At 45.9% G+C, this 25071-nt stretch overlaps 1 protein-coding gene across 1 annotated transcript in view; it reads right to left on the bottom strand.

The window, feature by feature from the left end:
• Nucleotides 1-25071, bottom strand: part of LOC112224251 (diacylglycerol kinase gamma) — a 165948-nt gene that overhangs the window by 24466 nt on the left and 116411 nt on the right. The window contains exons 21-22 of the mRNA XM_042319263.1: nucleotides 7287-7377; nucleotides 2970-3171 (exon numbers count right to left, since the gene is read on the bottom strand). Of these exons, the coding sequence (XP_042175197.1) occupies nucleotides 2970-3171; nucleotides 7287-7377 (293 nt within the window). The remainder of the gene's footprint in view (nucleotides 1-2969; nucleotides 3172-7286; nucleotides 7378-25071) is intronic.

Here is a 25071-nt window from a genome sequence, read left to right as displayed (position 1 = left end):
GAGTGTGTGAACAGGAGTTGTTAGCATCCCCGCCTTTCGTTTCATATGGATTGATTTGAGACTGGTTCAGAGACTTAGTTAGATCATTTTCATTGTCATTTCAAATTTCATAAATACTGATTCTACCATCACAAAACACCTTAGCTAAATGTAGAATTAGGTAATGAATACTTTCTCATTAAAAACCGTTAATGTTAGCTACAGGTTTATAGTTTTTTTGGTGAGATTAACTCTGACACTTTTTTGACTGAGGATGAAAGAGGGTTCAGTGGATGATGGCACCTTTGTGACATTTTTGAATGTTAGGACAGGATATTGTATGAGTGTTTGCGAGTTATCAGGCAGATCAGTGTAGACGGCTATCTGACATGAGACAATGATGTTATGGAACTTCACAAGTCACAAAACAGACCATTTGAGAATGAAATGAAAGAATGAAATGTCTTCATGTCTCAGTTAACTGGTTAATTACCAAAGTTATTGCCAAAACACATCCACACCATAGTCCACAAAACAACAACAAAAGCTACTGCATTCATATACACTCTGTTTGTGTGTATGCATCTGAGAGGGGACAGGAGGGGACAGGGTTGTCACTTAGTAATCTCTTGAGAGAGAGAGAGAGAGAGGCTGGGGCGTTGGCCTCGGAGGGAGCGTGTTTAGGTGGTCAGGTGAGAGGCCGGGGGGGAGGGTGACAACGTGAGAGCGTACTGTACAGTATGTTACAGTACGGTAGTGCTGAAGGGCAGGTCATAGAGGCTCAACTGTTGCTAAGGCAGCAAGCAGTTGAGCCCGGTGAAGGCTGCCTGGAGGGCAGTTAAAGATTAATGATATGAGTCACACAGCTGGCAGCAGCCTCCTTGTTTGCTCTCTCTCTCTCTCTCTCTCTCTCTCTCTCTCTCTCCTATTCACTTACTATTTCTCCCTACTCTCTAGCTTACTCTCTCTTCCTCTCTCTAGCTTTCTGTCTTTCCCTCTCTCCACCCCTCTCTCATTTCTCTCTCAGTCTCTGGCTTCCCCTCTCTCTCCAGCTTTCTCTGTCTTTCCCTCTCTCTACCCCTCTCTCATTTCTCTCTGTCTCTTTCTGCCTCTCTCTCTGGTTCAGTGGAGCCGAGGGTCTCCATGGAAACAGGATTCAAACTAGTTCAGTCAGGAACGAGAAGCACAGATGCGGGGTGGTTAAGGAAGAGAGAGAAAGAGGATGAATGAAAGAGGAAGAGCGAGGAGGAAGAGTGAGAGTGTCATAGACAGGAAGTGATGTAACAAATAGAGGACAAAGAATCTGCCTTTTCACTGCAAGGAATCTGCCATCATCATCATCATCCTCACTGCCATCATCATCCTCACTGCCATTATCATCATCATCATCATCCTTAATACCATCATCATCCTCCTCGCTGCCATCATCATCATCATCATCATAACCACTACCATCATCATCATCCTCACTGCCATCATCGTCATCATCATCACTGCCATTATCATCATCCTTAATACCACCATCATCATCATCATCATCCTCTCTGTCATCGTCATCATCATCATAATCACTACCATCATCATCATCCTCACTACCATCGTCCTCACTACCATATGTCTGTCTGCTTACACACAGGGCATGTTTTGGGACAGTAATAATGAGGCCAGAGAAGACTGTAGGCACAAGAGAAAGAGAGATGGACAGATAGAGGGGGTGCGGGGCAGTTAAATAAGGGGAGAGGGAGCTTCTGTTTTCCCTCTCTCCTTCCCTCCTCTCCTCCCCTCTTTCCTTTCCTCTTCTCCCCTCCTATCCTCTCTCTCCTATTTCCCCCCCTTCTCTATCTTTCCCTCCCCTCCTCTTTCCTCCTCTCCCCTTTCCCCCTCCTCTATCTTTCCCTCCCTTCCTCTCCGCTCCCCTTCCCTCCTTTCCCCTCTTATCCTCTCCTCTCCTCCTCTCAGCAGAGTGAAACAGACCCGCTAGTCCAGCATCCAGCAACCCAGCCTCTGAGGAAGTGTTCAGTGTTCTAGGTTAATTCATGGCATCCGAAAACAGCTGCTTGTCACCGACCTTGGCCAGTGTGTGTCAGGTCCTGCAAGCACAGCTCGTCCCCAATGTGTGTGTGTGTGTGTCAGCGGCTCGGCGCAGCTCGTACCCAATGTCCTCTGGGACAGATGTTCATGGGGGCCACAGCATCACCTGGGTGGCGCAGCGGTCTAAGGCACTGCATCTCAGTGCAAGAGGCGTCACTACAGTCCCTGGTTCAAATCCAGGCTGTATCACATCCGGACGTGATTGGGAGTCCCATAGGGCGGCACACAATTGGCCCAGTGTTGTCCAGGTTTGACCGGGGTAGGCCGTCATTGTAAATAGTAATTTGTTCTTAACTGACTTGCCTAGTTAAATAAAGGTAAATTAAAAAGTAAATTAAAAAAGAGCTGACATTCTAGTGGTCGCTGGCTGGAGGGTGAAAGTATGAACACTTACAAAATGACACTAGAAGTGTTTAGTGATCCCTCCCAGTCTCTCACAGACAAGCTTCAACAGAAAGTGCAGGCTAACTCGTTCCATATGACAAGCCTGGGCTACGGAGCAGAGGGAAGGGAAAACAACACTTCCCGAAGTGTGGAAATGACATAGTGTTTGGCATACAACTACGAGGCTTATGTGGTCAAGAAATGGCAGACCAATCAGACACAATGGATCCTTTGACACCCATTGAACCACATTACACTAAATCCTAATGGCTGAAATCAAGAACATTATATAGTGGTATATTGAAGAGGCCAGAACTGGTCCCACTTCCCAACTTAGGCCTTTTCTCACTACTGAGCCGAGGCAAGCCAAGCTGAACCAAACTGTACTGAGCTGGCCTGGTTATGCATCCACATTAGTTACTGGAACTGTTCTGAAAAGGACACGGAAAAGATCAGGATAGTGTGAAAAGGGTACATCACACTGGTGTTGCTGAGGGCGAGTTTAGTTGACTCACCCTGAACACAGAATTTGAGCTCCTTTATATCGGTGACGGTACTGGTGGGCATCCTGTCTGGAACCTTCTTGCTCATGCGGCTGTAGTTCCTCCTCTTCTTGGTCTCGCCCCACAGGTTGGAGCCGCCATGCATGCTGGGTATGTTGAGGACGGCGATGCCTTCCAACGACGTGCTGCTGAGGTCCAGGATGATACCATCACACTGAGGGAGAAAGAGAGAGGGGAAGTGATGGAGGAGGGTAGAGTGAGGGAGAGAGGTGGAGGGAAGGAGAGAAAGAGAGAAATAAATAAATAAATAGAGGAGGAGAGGGAGATAAAGAGAGAGAGAGGGAGAATGAGAGAAAGAGGGGGGGAGAGAAAGACAGAGGTAGAAAGAGTGAAAGAGACAGAGGAGAGGGGAGATGAGAGAGAGAGATCATGAACAAATACTTGAAACAATGGCTGAGACAGAACTGTGGACTCTAATAGATAGCCTAGAGTATCTTCAAGGAGGCTTCGCAGCGCTGCTATTTGCTAATTACAGGCGCAGCGGTCTAAGGCACTGCATCTCAGTGCTAGAGGCGTCACTACAGACAACCTGGTTCGAATCCAGGCTGTATCCCAACCGGCTGTGATTGGGAGTCCCATAAGGCGCCGCACAATTGGCCCAGCGTCGTCCGGGTTTGGCCGGTTTAGGCCGTCATTGTAAATAAGAATTTGATCTTAATTGACTGCCTAGATACATTTAAAAAACAGTGTCAAAAAGGGCTCCTCTTCAAAAGGTACTTAGAGATAATTGTCTTTTCTGCACATCCATTCAAGGCAAGAACTATAGAGATTACATCCTTGTGTTTTCATTGAAGCTATGCTAATGAATGGTGTCACCTGACAGTATGTTTCATGTGAACCACAGACAGTATAAGGCTATCTGATACAGATTGAAAACCAAAGGGGTTTGGTTATAACAGTATCCATGTGTGGATATTGGTAGGAGCAATGGTATACAATGAATCATTTTTACAGTAGCATCACAGTGCATGTTTGTATCAATACATTACATAATGTTGCCTTTGAGCGTTCTACCAGACTGTGTGTCGAAATTCTAGAAGAAAACAACCTCTGATGTCCCAGCTAGTGATTAACTAGAAAATGTACACATTCTTTGTGTACACTTCGACATTGTCAGTCCAAGTGTGCACTTTTCCATAAAGTCCCTATCAACAAATGTGTTCAAATAAGCTAATGTAGAAACAGAAAAAGAAAACACATTCACAATATTCAGCGACCACCCTCGGTGAAAGCAAATGATGTTTGAATGTACCTCAACCCACAAGTGCTGTCAGAGCAAAGAAATATTTAGGTTTGAGTGCCCATGAAAAACAGTTTCAGGAACACACACAGAATATGACTCACACACACACACACACACACACACACACACACACACACACACACACACACACACACACACACACACACACACACACACACACACACACACACACACACACACACACACACACACACACACACACACACACACACAGAAAGTGCTTTCATTGTTAGTCTACTCTGTGAAGCTTTTAATAGCCCAGTTTAATTACATCTTGCAGGGCGATATAACTTCAGTGGTGAATCCTGCTACACCACATTTCACCACCCATCACTCTGTTCTCTGCTTCAAGGCATTAAACCGGGGATTTGACTGCTTGGCAGACTGTCTGTCTGTCTGTCTGTGTGTGTGTCTGTTACACACTGAAAATAGTGGAGGCTCCTCAGTGAATTTCATAAAAATAAAAAGTGAAACATTAAAGGTATCCTTTTTGAATGCAACTATACTAAATATATTCACGTCACCAAATAATTGATTAAAACACACTGTTTTGGAATGAAGGTCTACAGTAGCCTCACAGCACTCTGTAGGGTAGCACCATGGTGTAGCCAGAGGACAGCTAGCTTCCATCCTCCTCTGGGTACATTAACTTCAATGCAAAACCTAGGAGGCTCATAGTTCTCACCCCCTTCCATAGACTTATATAGTAATTTTGACCACATCCAGAGGATGTCCTCCAACCTGTCAGAGCTCTTGCAGCATGAACTGACATGTTGCCTACCCAATCAAAAGATCAGAGAATTAATCTAATACTAAAAGTGGAAGCTACAGCTTGTTAGCACTGCAGTGCATAAAATGTGGTGAGTAGTTGACTCAAAGAGAGAGAAAGACAATAGTTGAACAGTTTTGAACAAATTAATTTATTCCAAAATTAAGGAGAAGCGCGAGAGAGAGAGAGCTAGCTATATTTGGTTGTATTGTTTTTGCCTACTCAAACACCTGGCTCAAACAGAGAGGGATGCTATGTTAGCTAGCAGGCTATCCAACACCGAAACTCTTCCAATTCAAGGTAATCTTTTGATTATTATTAATTTATTGCCACTGGGGCCCGCCGGTGTAATTGCTAAACTACTTTCTGACTGTACACGGTACTTGTGTTAGTTCTAGTGGATACAGTATGTTGACTATGATGTGACAACGATGTAGGCTGTGTATAGTGGTTAGCGGTCATTATATGAACGTTTTTTCACGTGGTCACAGACAGCTAATGTGTTGTGCACTGAAGTCCACAAGCGAAGGAAAAAAGTGAGAGGAGGAGAGCGTGTAGATAGTTGCGAGAAGATCATGCTGTTTTTATGTGGCTGCTATGAAAGTGAACTGTGTTTTGCGTGTGATCAGGTGTGTATAGATGCAGTGTGCAAGGCGGTATTGAATGTGTCACTGTCTGACACCTTGATTACAAAACATTATATCGATCTGTGCACCTACTTTGTAGCAACCTCATGATGGGTACAGGGAAAATTTGAGTATAATGTAGTAGCCTAAACCTATAGATGTTACATTAAGCTGGGTGAATGAAATATGAATGACAGTCATCCAATTTGCTGCAATAGAAATAAGGCCATGCTCACAAAAACAGGATCATCCTCCCTAATCTTACTGTTGTGTGTGAGTGTCTCATGCAGTACCGAGTCAGTTACCTGACAGACTGGCATAATGAAGCCTTCGCTGAGAGATAAGAATAGCTAGCTACCTTCCCCATTGGATTAAAATAATTTGTTTTAATTTCACTTTGATGTCTTTTAAGATGTGCAGGTTAAAGTCTGTCATTTAAAAGAAAATTAAAACAACAGCGGTGAACTGTTTAAACTTTGTCATCCCAAGATGTCCATAAGATGTGTTGATAAACAATTTAAATCATCAACTGATCTCCAGCCAAATTGAAACTCTTGAGAGAGAGAGAGAGAGAGAGAGAGGGAGAGAGACAGAGACAGAGAGAGAGACAGACAGAGAGAGGGAGAGAGAGACAGAGACAGAGACAGAGACAGAGACAGAGACAGAGACAGACAGAGAGAGAGAGAGACAGAGAGAGGGAGAGCGAGAGAGAGAGACAGAGAGAGAGAGACAGAGAGAGAGAGAGACAGACAGAGACAGACTTAGACAGAGACAGAGACACACAGACACACAGAGAGAGAGAGAGAGAGGGAGAGAGACAGAGCGAGAGAGAGAGAGAGCGAGAGAGAGACAGAGACAGAGCGAGAGAGAGAGAGAGAGACAGAGAGAGAGAGAGACAGAGAGAGAGCAGAGAGAGAGAGAGAGAGAGAGAGAGATTTGTCAGAGAGAGAGAGCGAGAGAGAGAGAGAGAGAGAGAGACAGAGAGAGAGCTTGAGAGAGAGAGAGAGAGAGACAGAGAGAGAGCAGAGACAGAGAGAGAGAGACAGAGAGAGAGAGAGACAGAGAGAGACAGACAGAGACAGACAGAGAGAGACACACAGAGATCTCCAGAGCGAGAGAGAAACAGAGAACAGAGAGAGAGAGAGAGAAAATTAAAACAACAGCGGTGAACTGTTTAAAATTTGTCATCCCAAGATGTCCATAAGATGTGTTGATAAACAACTTAAATCACCAACTGATCTCCAGCCAAAGTGAAACTCTTGAGAGAGAGAGAGAGAGAGAGAGAGAGAGAGGGAGAGAGACAGGGACAGAGACAGAGAGAGAGAGACAGAGAGAGAGACAGAGAGAGAGACAGAGAGAGAGAGAGAGAGACAGACAGAGACAGACAGAGACAGAGACACACAGACACAGATCTCCAGCCAAAGTGAAACTCTTGAGAGAGAGAGAGAGAGAGAGAGGGAGGGAGAGAGACAGAGCGAGAGAGAGAGAGCGCGAGAGAGAGAGAGACAGAGAGAGCGAGAGAGCGAGCGGGAGAGAGACAGAGAGAGAGAGAGAGAGAGCAAGAGAGAGAAAATAACATTTTGGTGCTGTCAAAAATACAGGTGACTCACCTCCACTTCGATACACTCGTTGAGTTTCTTGCAAGTGGCGGAGATGGTCTCTGTGGTGCCAAACTCAAAGTACCACAACTTGTTCTTCATTCTGTCAATCAAACAGGAAGGAACAGGAAGAGAAAGAGAGGAAGTGTCATCAGGGGTACTACAGTTGCACTGGTTTTTACTGTATTTCCATTATTCATTGATTCTTTGGCAGAATATGTCAACGCATAGGAAGCCTACGGTACATGGAATAAACTGTGTTAATATTCAGCAAACTTAACATGTGTAAATATTTGTATGAACATAACAAGATTCAACAACTGTGACATAAACTGAAGTTCCACAGACATGTCACTAACAGAAATTGAATAATGTGTCCCTGAACAAAGGGGGGGGGGTCAAAATCAAAAGTAACAGTCAGTATCTGGTGTGGCCACCAGCTGCATTAAGTACTGCAGTGCATCTCCTCCTCATGGACTGCACCAGATTTGCCAGATCTTGCTGTGAGATGTTACCCCACTCTTCCACCAAGGCACCTGCAAGTTCCTGGACATTTCTGGGGGGGAATGACCCTAACCCTCACCCTCCGATCCAACAGGTCCCAGACGTGCTCAACGGGATTGAGATCCGGGCTCTTCGCTGGCCATGGCAGAACACTGACATTCCTGTTTTGCGGGAAATCACGCACAGAACAAGCAATATGGCTGGTGGCATTGTCATGCTGGAGGGTCATGTCAGGATGAGCCTGCAGGAAGGGTACCACATAAGGGAGGAGGATGTCTTCCCTGTAACTCACAGCATTGGGATTGCCTGCAATGACAACAATCTCATTCCGTTGATACTGTGACACACCTTCCCAGACCATGACGGAGCCTCCACCTCCACATCGATCCAGCTTCAGAGTACAGGCCTCGGTGTAACGCTCATTCTTTAGACGATAAACGCGAATCCGATCATCACCCCTGGTGAGACAAATCCATGACTCGTCAATGAAGAGCACTTTTTGCCAGTCCTGTCTGGTCCAGCGATGGTGGATTTGTGCCCATAGGCGACGTTGTTGCCAGTGATGTCTGGTGAGGACCTGCCTTACAACAGGCCTTCAAGCCCTCAGTCCAGCCTCTCTCAGCCTATTGCGGACAGACTGAGCACTGATGGAGAGATTGTGTGTTCCTGGTGCAACTCGGGCAGTTGTTGTTGCCATCCTGTACCTGTCCCATAAGGTGTGATGTTTGGATGTACCGATCCTGTGCAGGTGTTGTTACACGTGGTCTGTCACTGCGAGGACAATCAGCTGTCCGTCCTGTCTGCCTCTAGCACTGTCTTAGGCGTCTCACAGTACGGACATTGCAATTTATTGCCCTGGCCACATCTGCAGTCCTCATGCCTCCTTGCAGCATGCCTAAGGCACATTTACGCAGATGAGCAGGGACCCTGGGTAACTTTCTTTTGGTGTTTTTCAGAGTCAGTAGAAAGTCCTCTTTAGTGTCCTACGTTTTCATAGCTGTGATCTTAATTGCCTACAGTCTGTAAGCTGTTAGTGTCTTAACGACCGTTCCACAGGTGCATGTTCATTAATTGTGTATGGAACAAGCATGGGAAACAGTGTTGAAACCCTTTACAAAGAAGATGTGTGAAATTATTTGGATTTTTACGAATTTTCTTTGAAAGACAGGGTCCTGAAAAAGCGATGTGTCTTTTTCTGCTGAGTTTAGTTGTCTACTATCCAGGTCCTGTCAGGGTAGGGAAATTAAACACAACCACTTTTGACAGTTTTCTGTCATGTTTGCTGCCATGTGAGGATCAGGTCGAAGCACTGCTAATGCAGCCCAACACCTAAACTCAACTAGGGGACAGCATTTCATTTTCAGAGCAATGAAGCACACAGGACACCTCCACATGGTCATGTTCGCTTCAGCCAAGGCTGGCATGACAACAATGACTTTGGGTGTAGAACAGCGACCAAGCCTACCATAAGATCATGTTTAATGACCCCCCCCCCCCCACCACCACCCCATTTCAAAAACATACAACAACCTTTAGCCCTACAAAGTTGAAGTTCATGTTTAGTTCTGCCCTGGAGTTTGGCTTGCCAGAGGAGACCTGTGTGGCCTTTTTGTAAATGTAGATGTATCACTTTTTCTGTGATTTACACTAGTAACAAAGATGCATACAGAGGTGATATGCACATCCTAAACTTCAGAAAACCTATACTGGGCAAAACATACGGTAGATTAAGAAAGGGAAGCCCTGCGCACTGTCCAATGATTCTCCCTAGTGCTTTAGTCCTGCAGCATGATACAACAAAGAATCATGTAACAAAAGACAAAGGATTAATGCTTCTGACTGTCAACACAGCCTGGATTCAAGAGAGAGAAAGGAACTGAACAGAGAGGTAAGGAAATTAACTTAACTGCAATTACATTTAACTATAATGAATCATTTTGATTTCCTCCATTTTATGATCAGATTACAACATCCTTGTCCCCAGGGGAAAGAATTGCCTATCTAAATGGATCTGGATTGTAAAGACTTGGACTCTACTGTCCTACTGAGCCCTGCTATTTCATCTCTTCTACTGTACCTCCCCAGTCCTGGTGAAGGGTTGATGGGCTACACAAAGAAACCTCAGTGAGACAGCTGTTAGGTGTGGGAAAGGAACATCACTGGCTGTGAAGAGAGATTCAAATCCCCAAGGGCAACATGAGCCAGTATTGGGAGTGTGTGTGCTGTGCGTGAGACGGACGGACGGACGGACGGACAGTGTCTCGATACTGATCAATCAGACAGACAAGGCTATACATCTCAGACTGCAAGAATCAGCCTTCAGTCGTTCACTGCATGGTCCTACACAACACCTCGGTCTGCACCTCATCCTGTACCAGGCCTCAGAACATTTACTGCTTCCCTGAGGACTTGTTCTACTCAACGACTACAGTGAAAGGCACAATTATTTCACGGTCAGTCTGGTCAAAACAAAAAGTAATGTGTTTGTACTTCTTCTATGCTAACAAGAAATCAGGTCCATTTAACGGTGTGTACCAGAAACATGGCAAACACTGGTCTAGCTGTCTTGCTGATATTAACAACATGGTTATTGGTAAAGCGAGCTCTGTTGCCATATGGGCAAAGCCGGTACCATGTTACTGTTACAGAGTGGTGCAGCATGGCTCTCTAGACTAGACATCAGTGTATTTCAGTACAGTGGGAATAAACCAAACAAACACATTGTGTCAATCTAAGCTTTAGAGGGATATATACACTACCGGTCCAAAATGTTCTAACACCTACTCATTCAAGGGTTTTTCTTTATTTGGACTATTTTCTACATTGTAGAATAATAGTGAAGACATCACAACTATGAAATAACACATATGAAATCATGTAATAACCAAAAAAGTGTTAAACAAATCAAAATATATTTTATATTTGAGATTCTTCAAAGTAGCCACCCTTTGCCTTGATGACAGCTTTGCACACTCTTGGCATTCTCTCAACCAGCTTCATGAGGTAGTCACCTAGAATGCATTTCAATTAACAGGTGTTTCTTGTTAAAAGTTCATTTGTTGAATTTCTTTCCTTCTTAGTGTGTTTGAGCCAATTATTTGTGTTGTGACAAGGTAGGGGTGGTTTACAGAAGACAGCCCTATTTAGTTAAAGACCAAGTCCATAGTATGAGAAGAACAGCTCAAATGAACAAAGAGAAACGACAGTCCATCATTACTTTAAGACGTGAAGGTCAGTCAATACGGAAAATTTCAAGAACTTTGAAAGTTTCTTCAAGTGCAGTCGCAAAAACCATCAAGCGATATGATGAAACTGGCTGTCATGAGGGCCGGCACAGGGAAAGAAGACCCAGAGTTACCTCTGCTGCAGAGGACACGTTCATTAGAGTTACCAGCCTCAGAAATTGCAGCCCAAAAAATGCTTCACAGAGTTTAAGTAACATACACATCTCAACATCAACTGTTCTGAGGAGACTGTGTGAATCATGCTTTCATGGTTGAATTGCTGCAAAGAAACCACTACTAAAGGACACCAATAAGAGGAAGAGACTTGCTTGGGCCAAGAAACAAGAGCAATTGACATTAGACTAGACATTAGAATTCAAGGCACACTTATCCAGCATGGCTACCACAGCATTCTGCAGTGATACACCATCCCATCCGGTTTGGACTTAGTGGGACTTTCATTTGTTTTTCAACAGGACAATGACCCAACACATCTCCAGGCTGTGTAAGAGCTATTTTACCAAGAAGGAGAGTGATGGAGTGCTGCATCAGATGACCTGGCCTCCACAATCCCCCGACCTCAACCAAATTGAGATGGTTTGGGATGAGTCGGACTGCAGAGTGAAGGAAAAGCAGTCAACAAATGCTCAGCATATGTGGGAACTCCTTCAAGACGGTTGGAAAATATTTCCACTTGAAGCTGGTTGAGAGAATGGCAAGAGTGTACAAAACTGTCATCAAAGCAAAGGGTGCTATTTGAAGAGTCTCAAATGTAAAAATACACTATTATCCTGTACAAAATAGTAAAAATAAAGAAAAACCCTTGAATGAGTAGGTGTTCTAAAACTTTTGACCGGTAGTGTATGCTTTTTACTACATTAGCTAGGTACTTGTAATATATATCCCTCCAGAGTCTCAAACTGTAAATATAGCTCAAAGCAGCTTGCCACCTCAATAACTACCCCATAATCATCCAGTGTTACTTGAAGACGTAGTTCAATGTTCAGTCTTCCTCACACTCACCTCACGGTTCACTAGAAACCTCTGCTCTGTCAATTATAGGATTATGAGCATATTTGAGATCACAATTAGACACGGTTTCAATTCTCAATGAGCCAAACTGCCTAACCTCATTAGCTAGCTTCCACTTGAGAAGCCCTGTAAAAATGCAATTAACTGAAATGGTTTTTTTCTCTCTCTTTTGGACAGAGGAGAGCACCAGGGAGAGAAAGGTACCTCCACAAGCCCTGCTTGTATCCCCCTGAGTGCTGAGAAAAACCTTCAGAAAATGTACTGAATAAAAGCTGCATTTGGCCTAGGCTCACAGCCTTCTGGCACTAGTGTTTCAGACTCAGAGACCATTTTGTATACTGATGAGAAAAGGGTTTTTCATTCATATGCTTTGAGAGTTCCAGCTCAACATGCAAGGCTGTGCCTGTCTGTATGTAGGGCTGGTGAATGGAAAGGAATGGGTTCACAGGTTCAAACTGGGCTAACTGTGGCCTCAGGAGGCAAAGACTGATCAGTCTTCCTGATTGGAGCCCAGCCAAAACACACTAGAGAGAGAACCAACGTTGATGGATGGATTGATATTTAATTACGGGAGGGAGGACATTGTGGCTGGCAGCATCTTAAGGATGGGAAAGGGAGGGGGATACAAACGTAGACCTAGATACAGGTGGTATGAAATGACAGTGTTGTGGTTAAAAGAGTGGCTTCAGATTCACAAAAGTCCCTGGGGCACTAAACCCCTACGCCCACTCATCCTTCAACCCCCCCCCCATCCCCATCAGAGTAATAACCATCTCTCCTAATCCCCAGTGAGAGCAGTGACCAACTGACCTCCCCTCTGCTTCCTCATCCCTCCCTCCCTTCCTGTATCTCTGGTACAGATCAGTCAAAGCTTACCTCGCCTTGCATGGGCAGCAACAGTAGGGTCGTTCCACGAAAATATGACATTGTGCACCAATATTTCATTTTCAAATCCTGTTATATTAAATGAAGTGCCCTTTAATATAGACCACATGGCAAATTCAATGAATCTGATTTTTAATATAAATAAAGACATCCACATTTTGACGTTCCTCTGTTTTAACCCCAACATTTCTCCAAGTTTTCACCATCATTGTAAAGCCCTGGTTATTTTGGTGCTTTGACAGTCATTTCTGAAAATGATTATTTATTTAATGTGATTAGTGATTAATCTAATCATATGAAATATCTATCCCTCACTTTTAAGGTCAACCCTGTTACGTGAACTGAAGTTTCATATAAATGGTGAAACTATTCCGTTTGAAAAAAAATATATCAAAAGAAACATTGAACAACTAATAGTCAAATCGTAGTGGAAAAGCAGGTGACCTGGTTCTGCTCTTATTGGCCGTTTTGTGGGCCTCATTTATCAACCGTGCTACATTTCTTATTAAGTTCTGGCATACAATTAGATTCTAGGTCTAGGATTTTGGTGCGCCACAAATGATTGGGATTTATCAAACTGTCGCGCGCAACATATATACATATTTTCATTGATAAACTAGAGCCATATTATACTTGTGCGGTGGTGAACGAGTGCTACAATACCTCCTGGAAAACGCCCTCCATTCACATTTTATGGTAACAAAAATGCCCTCCATTCACATTTTATGGTAACAAAAACACCCTCGTTTGCTGTATTATTTTGAGATGTTGGAACTGGGCCATGATAGTTCCTAAAAGAAAGTGCAATGGCAAATTTGATCACATTTCTGTAGAGGTGTGGGCAGAATGTTACAGTGATCTTTCCAAACAACAAAATGCACGCTGCCTAGTGAATGCCAAGCACTGGCCGTGCATTCTGCAGGATTGATTGTCCTTTCAAGCAATTTAAAAGTAAATGCTACACTCCACACTTCCATGCAAATTATGAATTGTTGTTTAATATTTTGTATATAAACACAATCGCACTGGCCGTGCATTCTGCAGGATTGATTGTCCTTTCAAGCAATTTAAAAGTAAATGCTACACTCCACACTTCCATGCAAATTATGAATTGTTGTTCAATATTTTGTATATAAACACAATCATATACTCATATCTCCTGGCTTGGTATAGGCTCTGAAATTAAATAGGTTAGGCTACGATTTCACGCTCCTAATCCTATTGCACAGCAATACTGGAGCCTACCCATACTGTCACATAGGATTAGGTCTACTGTCAAGGCTACCTGTCTATTTACTTTCCAGCATGCTTGGCTATTGAATGAGCGATTGATAAATGGTAGCCTACTATTTCTTGTGTCGTGGGAATAATTGAAACTAGCTATGTCAGAAAAGGAGAGAGACGTCCTGTAATATGATTATGATTTAAGCCTATATAATACAAGTAAAATAAACTTATTAGAGGACATGCAGCTATGTGATCTCCTTACCAATGGAAAATGCATTAGGCCTACGTTTTAATGTTCTTTTTTAGCTTACCATGATTATGGGAGGTGCATCAAACACCTCCCATTTCCCCCAAACTAACAATACTCCTATTTGCTTGCAATGCAGTTGATCAACCTTCTAGAAGTTGTGTTCAAGCAGGGTTTGAGATTTGCGCGGAGATATGCACACTTTCCCGTCAAGTTCAACATTTAAAAATACCAACCATTGCGGGAAAAAAAATGATGCATGCAAGGTTACTTTATTTTGCACTTAATAGGCACTTACTATGTGTCACGACTTCTACCGAAGGTAACTCCTCTCCCTGTTCGGGCGGCGCTCGGCGTCGCCGGTCTACTAGCCGCTACCGATCCCTTTTTCTTTTTCTGGTTGTTTTGTCTGTGTTCCTTTTCACACCTGGTTTCAGTTGTTTTGATTTTTGTGGGTATATAGGGCACCTGTTACCTGCCGTAATTCGTGCAGGATTAGATTTGTGTGCATTGCGCTCGATCGTATTTGATGTTTGTTGTTTTTTCGCTATTACGCACGTGTATGTAAAGTGTCGGAACTGTGTTTGTTGAGTTTCTGATTATTCGAGAGCGTAGTTTTGGGGTTTTGGTCTGTGCCGTTTTTGTATTGCTGGACTATATTATTAAACACGCTTCTCAGACATCCCTGCTCTCTCCTGCGCCTGACTCCTACACCTCTCATCAAGACGCATGTTATCACAGAATCCTGCACCAATATAATTATGGAGTCAGCAGGAGCGGACGCACTCCCAGGGTCCGTGGAGGAGCGAGTTCAACACCACACGGCAGTGTTACACCGACTGGGGACCGCCATGGATCAGGTGATGGCGACGATGGAGAGAGGTGGCCTTCCCACACCGTTATCAGCCACACCACAACCAGTACCACTACCCTCTCCTTCATTGCCTGAGCACAGTGGGATTCGACCGCCCTCCCGAGGGAGGCCGGGTGCCAGGGCTTCTTACTCCAGATGGACCTATACCTGGCGACCGTTCGTCCGGCTCCTTCGGGGGGTGAGAGCGTGAACGCCCTCGTCTCCTGCCTCGCAGGTAAAGCCCTGGAGTGGGCCAACGCGGTATGGAACGATCCTGACTCGGCGAGGGACCACTACCCAGAGTTCACCCGCCGCTTTCGGGCCGTGTTCGATCACCCACCTGAGGGTCGAGCGGCGGGTGAACGGCTGTTCCATCTGAGGCAGGAGAGGAGGAGTGCTCAGGACTTTGCTCTAGAGTTCCGGACCTTGGCCGCTGGCGCGGGATGGAACGACAGGGCCTTGATCGATCACTATAGGTGTAGTTTGCGTGAGGACGTCCGTAGGGAGCTGGCCTGTAGAGACACCACCCTGTCCTTGGACCAATTGATTGACATGTCCATTCGGTTGGACAACTTGCTGGCGACCCGCGGACGTCCAGATCGGGCTCTGTCAGTTCCATCTCCCAGCTCCACCACTCCAACACCCATGGAGCTGGGAGGTGCTTCAGCAAGGGCGACCGGAGGAAGGGGCCTTTCCTGTGCAAGCTGTGGTCGCAGAGGGCACACTGTTGACCGGTGCTGGGGAGGTCCCCCCGGGAGTCGAGACGCCAGGCCGAGCACTGCCCGGACACCTCAGGTGAGTCGGCACCAGGCTCACCCAGAGCCCCCTGTTGGTCACATGTATGTATGGATTGTTTTTCCTGAATTTTCCCCTCTTTCCCGGCATAAGGCGCTAGTAGATTCAGGCGCGGCAGGGAATTTTATTGACCGCGGTTTAGCGAACAGGTTAGGGATTCCCCTTATTCAGCTGGACAAACCCTTCCCAGTGCACGCCTTAGATAGCCGACCATTAGGGTCAGGGCTAGTCAGGGAGGCCACGGCTCCACTGGGTATGGTTACGCAGGAGGGTCATGAGGAGAGAATTAGTCTCTTCCTCATTGATTCTCCTGCGTTTCCGGTGGTGTTGGGGATCCCCTGGTTGGCCCGTCACAACCCCAGGATTTCGTGGCAACAGAGGGCTCTACAGGGGTGGTCGGAGGAGTGCTCAGGCAGGTGTGTAGGAGTTTCCATCGGTGCTACAACGGTGGAGAGTCCAGACCAAGTCTCCACCGTGCACATTCCCTCAGAATATGCCGATTTGGCTATCGCCTTCTGTAAAATGAAGGCGACCCAATTACCACCTCATCGACGAGGGGATTGTGCGATAAATCTCCTGGTAGGCGCTGCACTTCCCAGGAGTCACGTGTATCCCCTGTCACAGGAGGAGACTGTGGCTATGGAGACATACATATCAGAATCTCTGGGGCAGGGGTTCATTCGGCCCTCCATCTCACCTGCCTCCTCGAGTTTCTTTTTTGTGAAGGAGGGTGGTCTGCGTCCGTGCATTGACTATAGAGGTCTAAATTCCATCACGGTGGGGTATAGTTACCCGCTACCTCTCATTGCCACAGCGATTGAGTCATTTCACGGAGCACGGTTTTTCACAAAACTGGATCTCAGGAGTGCATATAACTTGGTGCGTATCCGGAAGGGAGATGAGTGGCAGACGGCGTTTAGTACCACATCGGGCCATTATGAGTACCTCGTCATGCCGTACGGGTTGAAGAATGCTCCAGCAGTCTTCCAATCTTTTGTGGATGAGATTCTCAGGGACCTGCACGGTCAGGGTGTGGTGGTTTACATCGATGATATTCTGGTCTATTCCGCTACACGGGCCGCGCATGTGTCTCTGGTGCGCAGGGTACTTGGGCGACTGTTGGAGCATGACCTGTACGTCAAGGCTGAGAAATGCTCGTTCTTCCAACAGGCCGTCTCCTTCCTTGGATATCGCATTTCCACATCGGGGTTGGTGATGGAGGATGACCGCATTGCAGCCGTGCGTAATTGGCCGACTCCAACCACGGTAAAGGAGGTGCAGCGGTTCTTAGGGTTTGCCAACTACTACCGGAGGTTTATCCGGGGTTTTGGGCAGGTGGCTGCGCCCATTACGTCACTGCTGAAGGGGGGGCCGACGCGTCTGGGATGGTCGGCTGAGGCGGACAGGGCTTTTGGTCGCCTGAAGGCTCTTTTTACCTCTGCTCCCGTGCTGGCGCATCCGGACCCCTCTTTGGCATTTATAGTGGAGGTGGATGCATCCGAGGCTGGGGTTGGAGCCGTACTCTCCCAGCGCTCGGGTGTGCCAGCGAAACTATGACGTGGGGGATCGGGAGCTGCTAGCTGTTGTCAGAGCCCTGAAGGTGTGGAGACATTGGCTTGAGGGGGCCCAACACCCTTTCCTCATCTGGACTGACCACCGTAATCTAGAGTACATTCGGGCAGCGAGGAGACTGAACCCTCGTCAGGCAAGGTGGGCCATGTTTTTCACCCGATTTAGGTTTACCATCTCCTATAGACCAGGCTCCCAGAACACTAAGGCAGACGCACTGTCCCGACTATATGATACGGAGGAGCGGGCCATTGATCCTGCGCCCATCCTCCCGGCTTCTTGTCTAGTGGCACCTGTGAGGTGGGAGGTGGACGCAGACATTGAGCGAGCATCGGGTGTTGAGCCCACTCCACCATAGTGTCCAGAGGGACGGGTGTATGTTCCGCTGGTGGTTAGAGACAGGTTAATTTGGTGGGCTCACACATCCCCCTCCTCTGGTCACCCGGGGATCGGGAGGACGGTGCGATGTCTTAATGGGAAGTACTGGTGGCCCACTTTAGCCAAGGATGTGAGGGTTTATGTGTCCTCCTGCTCAGTGTGCGCTCAGTGCAAGGCTCCTAGGCACCTGCCCAGAGGGAAGTTACAACCCCTTCCCGTTCCACAGCGGCCTTGGTCACACCTGTCGGTTGACTTCTTGACCGATCTGCCACCGTCACAGGGCAACACCACGGTCCTGGTCGTTGTGGATCGGTTTTCTAAGTCCTGTCGTCTCCTCCCTTTGCCCGGTCTCCCTACGGCCCTACAGACGGCGGAGGCCCTGTTTACTCACGTCTTCCGGCACTACGGGGTGCCTGAGGATATTGTTTCTGATCGGGGTCCCCAGTTCACGTCCAGGGTGTGGAAGGCGTTCATGGAACGTTTGGGGTCTCGGTCAGCCTGACCTCTGGGTTTCACCCGAGAGTAATGGGCAGGTGGAAAGAGTGAACCAGGATGTGGGTAGGTTTCTGCGGTCGTATTGCCAGGACTGGCCAGGGGAGTGGGCGAAGTACATCCCCTGGGCGGAGATGGCCCAGAACTCACTCCCCCACTCCTCTACGAACCTGTCGCCCTTCCAATGTGTGTTGGGCTATCAGCCGGTCCTGGTACCATGGCATCAGAGCCAGACCGAGGCTCCTGCGGTGGACGATTGGGTGAAACGCTCAAGGGAAACCTGGGAGGCCGCCCACGGGTACCTTAAACGGGCCGAAGGGCGGCAGAAGGCCAGTGCCGACCGCCACTGCAGCGAGGCCCCGGTGTACAGACCGGGTCTGGCTCTCGACCCTCCACCTGCCCCTCCACCTGCCCTGCTGGAAGCTGGGTCCGCGGTTTGTGGGGCCATTCAAAGTCCTGAGGAGAATAAACGAGGTGTGTTATAGGTTACAGCTCCCCCCGTATTACCGTATTAACCCCTCGTTTCATGTGTCTCTCCTCAGGCCGGTGGTGGCTGGTCTGCTTCAAGAAGATGAGGTGCGGGAGGTCCCTCCGCCCCCCCTGGACATCGGGGGGGGGGGCGCCGGCGTATGCAGTTCGGTCCATACTGGACTCGAGGCGTCGGGTGGGGGGGTCTTCAGTACCTCGTGGACTGGGAGGGGTACGGTCTGGAGGAGAGATGCTGGGTGCCGGTGGAGGACGTACTGGATCCACCTATGCTAAGGGAGTTTCACCGCCTCCATCCGGATCGCCCTGCGCCTCGTCCTCCGGGTCGTCCTCGAGGCCGGCGTCGTCGCGCTGCGGGAGCCGCGCGTCAGGGGGGGGTACTGTCACGACTTCTACCGAAGGTAACTCCTCTCCCTGTTCGGGCGGCGCTCGGCGTCGCTGGTCTACTAGCCGCTACCGATCCCTTTTTCTTTTTCTGGTTGTTTTGTCTGTTCCTTTTCACACCTGGTTTCAGTTGCTTTGATTTCTGTGGGTATATAGGGCACCTGTTACCTGCCGTAATTCGTGCAGGATTAGACTTGTGTGCATTGCGCTCGATCGTATTTGATGTTTGTTGTTTTTTCGCTATTACGCACGTGTATGTAAAGTGTCGGAACTGTGTTTGTTCGAGTTTCTGATTATTCGAGAGCGTAGTTTTGGGGTTTTGGTCTGTGCCGTTTTTGTATTGCTGGACTATATTATTAAACACGCTTCTCAGACATCCCTGCTCTCTCCTGCGCCTGACTCCTACACCTCTCACCAAGACGCATGTTATCACACTATGCTTTTATTTAACCTCTTGAGATGGGATTTTTTTTTTTTATGTATTAACTTGAACAATTTATGACAGAAAGTTAAAATTAGGTGAAATAAAACTTTGTTGACTGAGGAACACAACCCAAAAGGTACTTATTTGATGGAAGGACCCAGCAGCCTTTATCTGGTTGATCCTGACTGAGATACAGACAGAGGGAGGCTGTGTGTGTATGGCTGTGCCATGGCTTGCACTGTTACACCCAGAGATAGGAGGGGGTGGGAGGCAGAAGAAAGGGAGGTGCTGATGATAAAATAGGCATGGGGTGTTTGGTTTGGAAGTGGGAGATGAGGCGAGACTAGGGTGGGGCTGTGCGTGTGTGAATGCTGGGGAATACTAATCCCAGTAACTAACCCTGTTCTGGGATCTCAGTTAATCCAATCAGATGACCAGTTTCCATCAACCTAAAGACCTGCAGTTGATAAAGGTGCTTATTAAGTAAGAGTGATACAATGGTTATCCCAGTTCCAGATCAACTATACTGATTCGTTGGGAGGAGATTAAGTTATAATTTAGGGAAGCCATGTATGAATAACCATTTAAAATGTTGTGTTGACACAACCCCGCCCATGGTTTTATAACCTCTGACCCTGGCTCCTGGCTGTAGACAAGCCCTGATGACCCTCTCCTTTCCCCACTACACTGACAGGTTCTGCCAATGATTGACGAGGTAGCTTGCAGCAGCAGACAGGGAGTCTGTGGGGTGAGGAGAGGAGCCACAGGGTTCATACAGATCTGAGAATAGAAAAGACAGAGTAAGTGACCTGGCTCGCCTATTGTATAAAGCCCCCAAACTCAACTCTGTACCTTGAAGCCAGTTCCACTGTATTTTTTCATTGTTCCCCTCTAGTCAAAGACTGAGTTTTATACCTGGGACACCAGGGGTGTGCAATTAGTTATCAGGTAGAACAATAAACCAGCAGGCTCTGGACCTTGTAGGGTAACAGTTGATATGAAGGGGGACACACACACCAAGAAATCTGACACAGATCCACTAGTTATAAAGGCACATGGTGTATGATCTTTCTCAGAGTCCTAAAAATAAAAACACCATATGAAACATGCCATATGATCTGAGGAAGCATGTCAGTGGAGAGCTAATGTCTGGCAGAGAGTCAGGCAACAGAGAGGACTAGGTATATTTATCCTTTACACCACAGGAACACAACAGCACGACATGACCGGTTTAAACGGTTAAAAGAAACACGAACACACAGTGTGCTGCACTTATCTGGACACTCAAAACCATACTGTAGGCCAACACATGACCACACACGACATAAACAGAGAGCTGGAGCGCTACCATGGGAGGCAGTAAGTAGCAACACGCATGCCCTGCCCACGTGAGGATCTGTCTTTTGCAGCAATCTATTTATTTCCTGTGTTTGAGACATGACAAAATCCACTTGTCACTTAAATCTCACTGGATTGATTGCTTTATTTTAACCCGTTAATGTTACGATCACGGAAATATTTGAAATGACCTGTCAAACACATCCTGGTAATGGCTGAAATGGGCTCAGTGCAATACAGTACATTGTCATTCGGAAAGTATCCAGACCCCTTGACTTTTTCCACATTTTGTTAGGTTACAGCGTTATTCTAATATTGATAAAATAGTTTTTTCCTCTCATCAATCTACACACAATATCCCATAATGACAAAGCAAAAGCACGTTTTTTTTAGAAACATTAGCAACTTTGAAAAAAAATGAAATATCACATTTACATACAGTTGAAGTCAGAAGTTTACAAACACCATTCCAAATACATTTAAACTCAGTTTTTCACAATTCCTGACATTTAATCTGAGGAAATATTCCCTGTCTTAGGTCAGTTAGGATCACCATTTTATTTTAAGAATGTGAAATGGCTGGGGTGTTTGGTTTGGAAGTGGGAGATGAGGCGAGACTAGGGAGGGGCTGTGCGTGTGTGAATGCTGGGGAATACTAATCCCAGTAACTAACCCTGTTCTGGGATCTCAGTTAATCCAATCAGATGACCAGTTTACATCAACCTAAAGACCTGCAGTTGATAAAGGTGCTTATTAAGTAAGAGTGATACAATGGTTATCGCAGTTCCAGATCAACTATACTGATTCGTTGGGAGGAAATTAAGTTATAACTCAGGGAAGCCATGTATGAATAATAGTGGAGAGAATGATTTATTTCAGCTTTTATTTCTTTCATCACATTCCCAGTGGGTCAGACGTTTACATACACTCAGTTAGTATTTGGTAGCATTGCCTTTAAATTGTTTAGGGTAGCCCTCCACAACCTTCCCACAATAAGTTGGGTGAATTTTGGCCCATTCCTCCTTGCTCGCACACGCTTTTTCAGTTCTTCCCACACATTTTCTATGGGATTGAGGTCAGGGTTTTGTGATGGGCACTCCAATACCTTGACTTTGTTGCCCTTAAGCCATTTTGCCACAACTATGGAAGGATGCTTGGGGTCATTGTCCATTTGGAAAACCCATTTGCGACCAAGCTTCAACTTCCTGACTGATGTCTTGAGATGTTGCTTCAATATATCCACATAATTTTCTGCCTCATGATGCCATCTATTTTCTGAAGTGCACCAGTTCCTCCTCCAGCAAAGCACCCCAACAACATGATGCTGCCACCCCCGTGCTTCACGGTTTGGATGGTGTTCTTCGGCTTGCAAGCCTCCCCCTTTCTCCTCCAAACATAACGATGGTCATTATGGCCAAACAGTTCTATTTTTGTTTTATCAGACCAGAGAACATTTCTTCAAAAAGTACAATCTTTGTCCCCATGTGCAGTAGTCTGGCTTTTTTATGGTGGTTTTGGAGCAGTGGCTTCTTCCTTGCTTGAGCGGCCTTTCAGGTTATGTTGATATAGGACTCGTTTTACTGAGGATATAGGTACTTTTGTACCCGTTTCCTCCAGTATCTTCACAAGGTCCTTTGCTGTTGTTCTGGGATTGATTTGCACTTTTCGCACAAAAGTACATTCATCTCTAGGAGACAGAGCTTCCTGAGCAGTATGACGGCTGCGTGGTCCCATGGTGTTTATACTTGAGTACTATTGTTTGTACAGATTAACGTGGTACCTTCAGGCGTTTGAAAATTGCTCCTAAGGATGAACCAAACTTGTGGAGGTCTACAATTTTTTTCCTGAGGTCTTGGCTGATTTCTTTTCCATTGATGTCATGCAAAGAGGCACTGAGTTTGAAAGTAGGCCTTGAAATACATCCACAGGTACACCTTCAATTGACTCAAACGGTGTCAATTAGCCTATCAGAAGCTTCTAAAGCCAATACATCATTTTCTGGAATTTTCCAAGCTGTTTAAAGGCACAGTCAACTTCGTGTATGTAAACTTCTGGCCCACTGGAATTGTGATACAGTGAGTTATAAGTGAAATAATCTGTAAACAATTTTTGGAAAAATTACTTGTCATACACAAAGTAGATGTCCTAACTGACTTGCCAAAACTATATTTTGTTAACAAGAAATTTGTGTAGTGGTTGAAAAACGAGTTTTAATGACTCCAATCTAAGTGTATGTAAACTTCCGACTTCAACTGTAAGTATTCAGACCTGTAGATTGATGAGGAAAATGTTTTATTTAATCAATTTCAGAATAAGGCTATAACGTAACAAAATGTGGAAAAAGGGAAGGGGTCTGAATACTTTCTGAATGCACTGAATGAGTGCCTTCTAAGAAATGTTAGAATAAATTGAATACCTTAATTCTCACAAAAATCCCTGAACTCCATTAATTATTTGTCTGTGCCAGTAAAATGTTTTATGTGCAACAATTCAGTCAATATCTGATGGATTTTAAACGTTCTAAACGTTTGGAGTATCTTCATATATTGTCCAACCATTACATTAATTATATATATATATATATATATATATATATATATATATATATATATATATATATATATATATATATATATATATATATAATTAATATGTGTTGTAAATGTAACAATGACCTTGCTATAGACAGAGTCCCTTTTCTGCTCATCACACACAAAGCAAAGCAGATTGCATTGATTGAACTTGATTCATCAATGTGAAAATAATGAAGCAATGCCCCGATTAGCTTGAGAATAATTCATATTGACAGCAGCTGGCACAGCAGCACAGATCCAGGTCAGTGCTCTATGCTCAGACTGTGAATGCTCTTGGTAGTGCCCAACAAAAGTCTATTGTAGTCTACTACATATTGACTGTAAAGGGATGAATAAAGGAATAAAGATCTTCTCCCCTAGAGAAGGAGGAGCCCCATTAGCCCATTCTGGCCAGGAGTGTTCCATTCTCACATCTAGGTGGGTGTCATTCACAATTCCTGTCAAAGCCCCTGCCCCTCCTCTTTCTGTGGTGGCTGAATTGTAAGAGTGAAATATAATATATCATAATGTCAAAGGTGAGGCTCGGTCTTTTGTTACATTCTTTGACTAAATGCAGCCTAGACGCCCTGCCTCTCTTCTAATCTGCATTGTTACCGCTGGGAAACCATTGGGAAACCGATTGTCCATTGGATTTAACCAAGACCCTACAGTGTCATTGTAATGAGACCAACAAAAGCATCAAGAGACGTTTTACTTTTTTCTCACAGGGCAATCTGACACTAATCTAAAACTTCCTCTCCACCCCTTCCCCCTGGGGCCCGACGCAAGCACGCACACACGCACGCACCCCATTGCATTGTGCCATGTCTCTGTGGTCATTAGCACCAAGGTTCCATGCTCCCTGTGGTCTTACTACTGGGGCTACTGGTGCTACTGGTGCTACTGGTGCTACTGGGGCTACTGGGGCTACTGAGGCTACTGGGGCTTACACATGCTGATGGCTCCTCCGTTGGCTAAGGTGTCAGATCTCACACAGTGGCGAGAGGGGCCGTGTGGGTGTGTGTGTGGGTGTATGTGTGTGTTTGTGTGTGACATGGAGCACAACAAAGCACTCAGGCATATAGTCCATTAGGCCACTCACTCTCTGAATTCAGCCATGTCAAAGGTCACTCATTGAGTGATATTTTCTCACCAGTCCCCTCTCTCTCTCTGGGAGACCAAATGGGAGACCAAAGTGCCTGGTAGTCTAATCATCTCTAGATATAGAGCCACTGTCCTGCACCAAAAAAGCCCCAGAAGTTTTACAAACCGAAGTTGATGTGTTACAGCCTTGTTGCAAAAATCCTTGGCCAGCAGTGCTACCATTGTCTCTGTGTCCGGAACGCCAGCCAAATGGCACAGACAGAGAGTCAGTCAGTCACAGAG

Source organism: Oncorhynchus tshawytscha, linkage group LG03, assembly GCF_018296145.1.
Source record: "Oncorhynchus tshawytscha isolate Ot180627B linkage group LG03, Otsh_v2.0, whole genome shotgun sequence".
Classification (NCBI taxonomy): Eukaryota; Metazoa; Chordata; class Actinopteri; order Salmoniformes; family Salmonidae; genus Oncorhynchus; species Oncorhynchus tshawytscha.
This window is presented reverse-complemented; position numbering and strand designations above follow the sequence as displayed.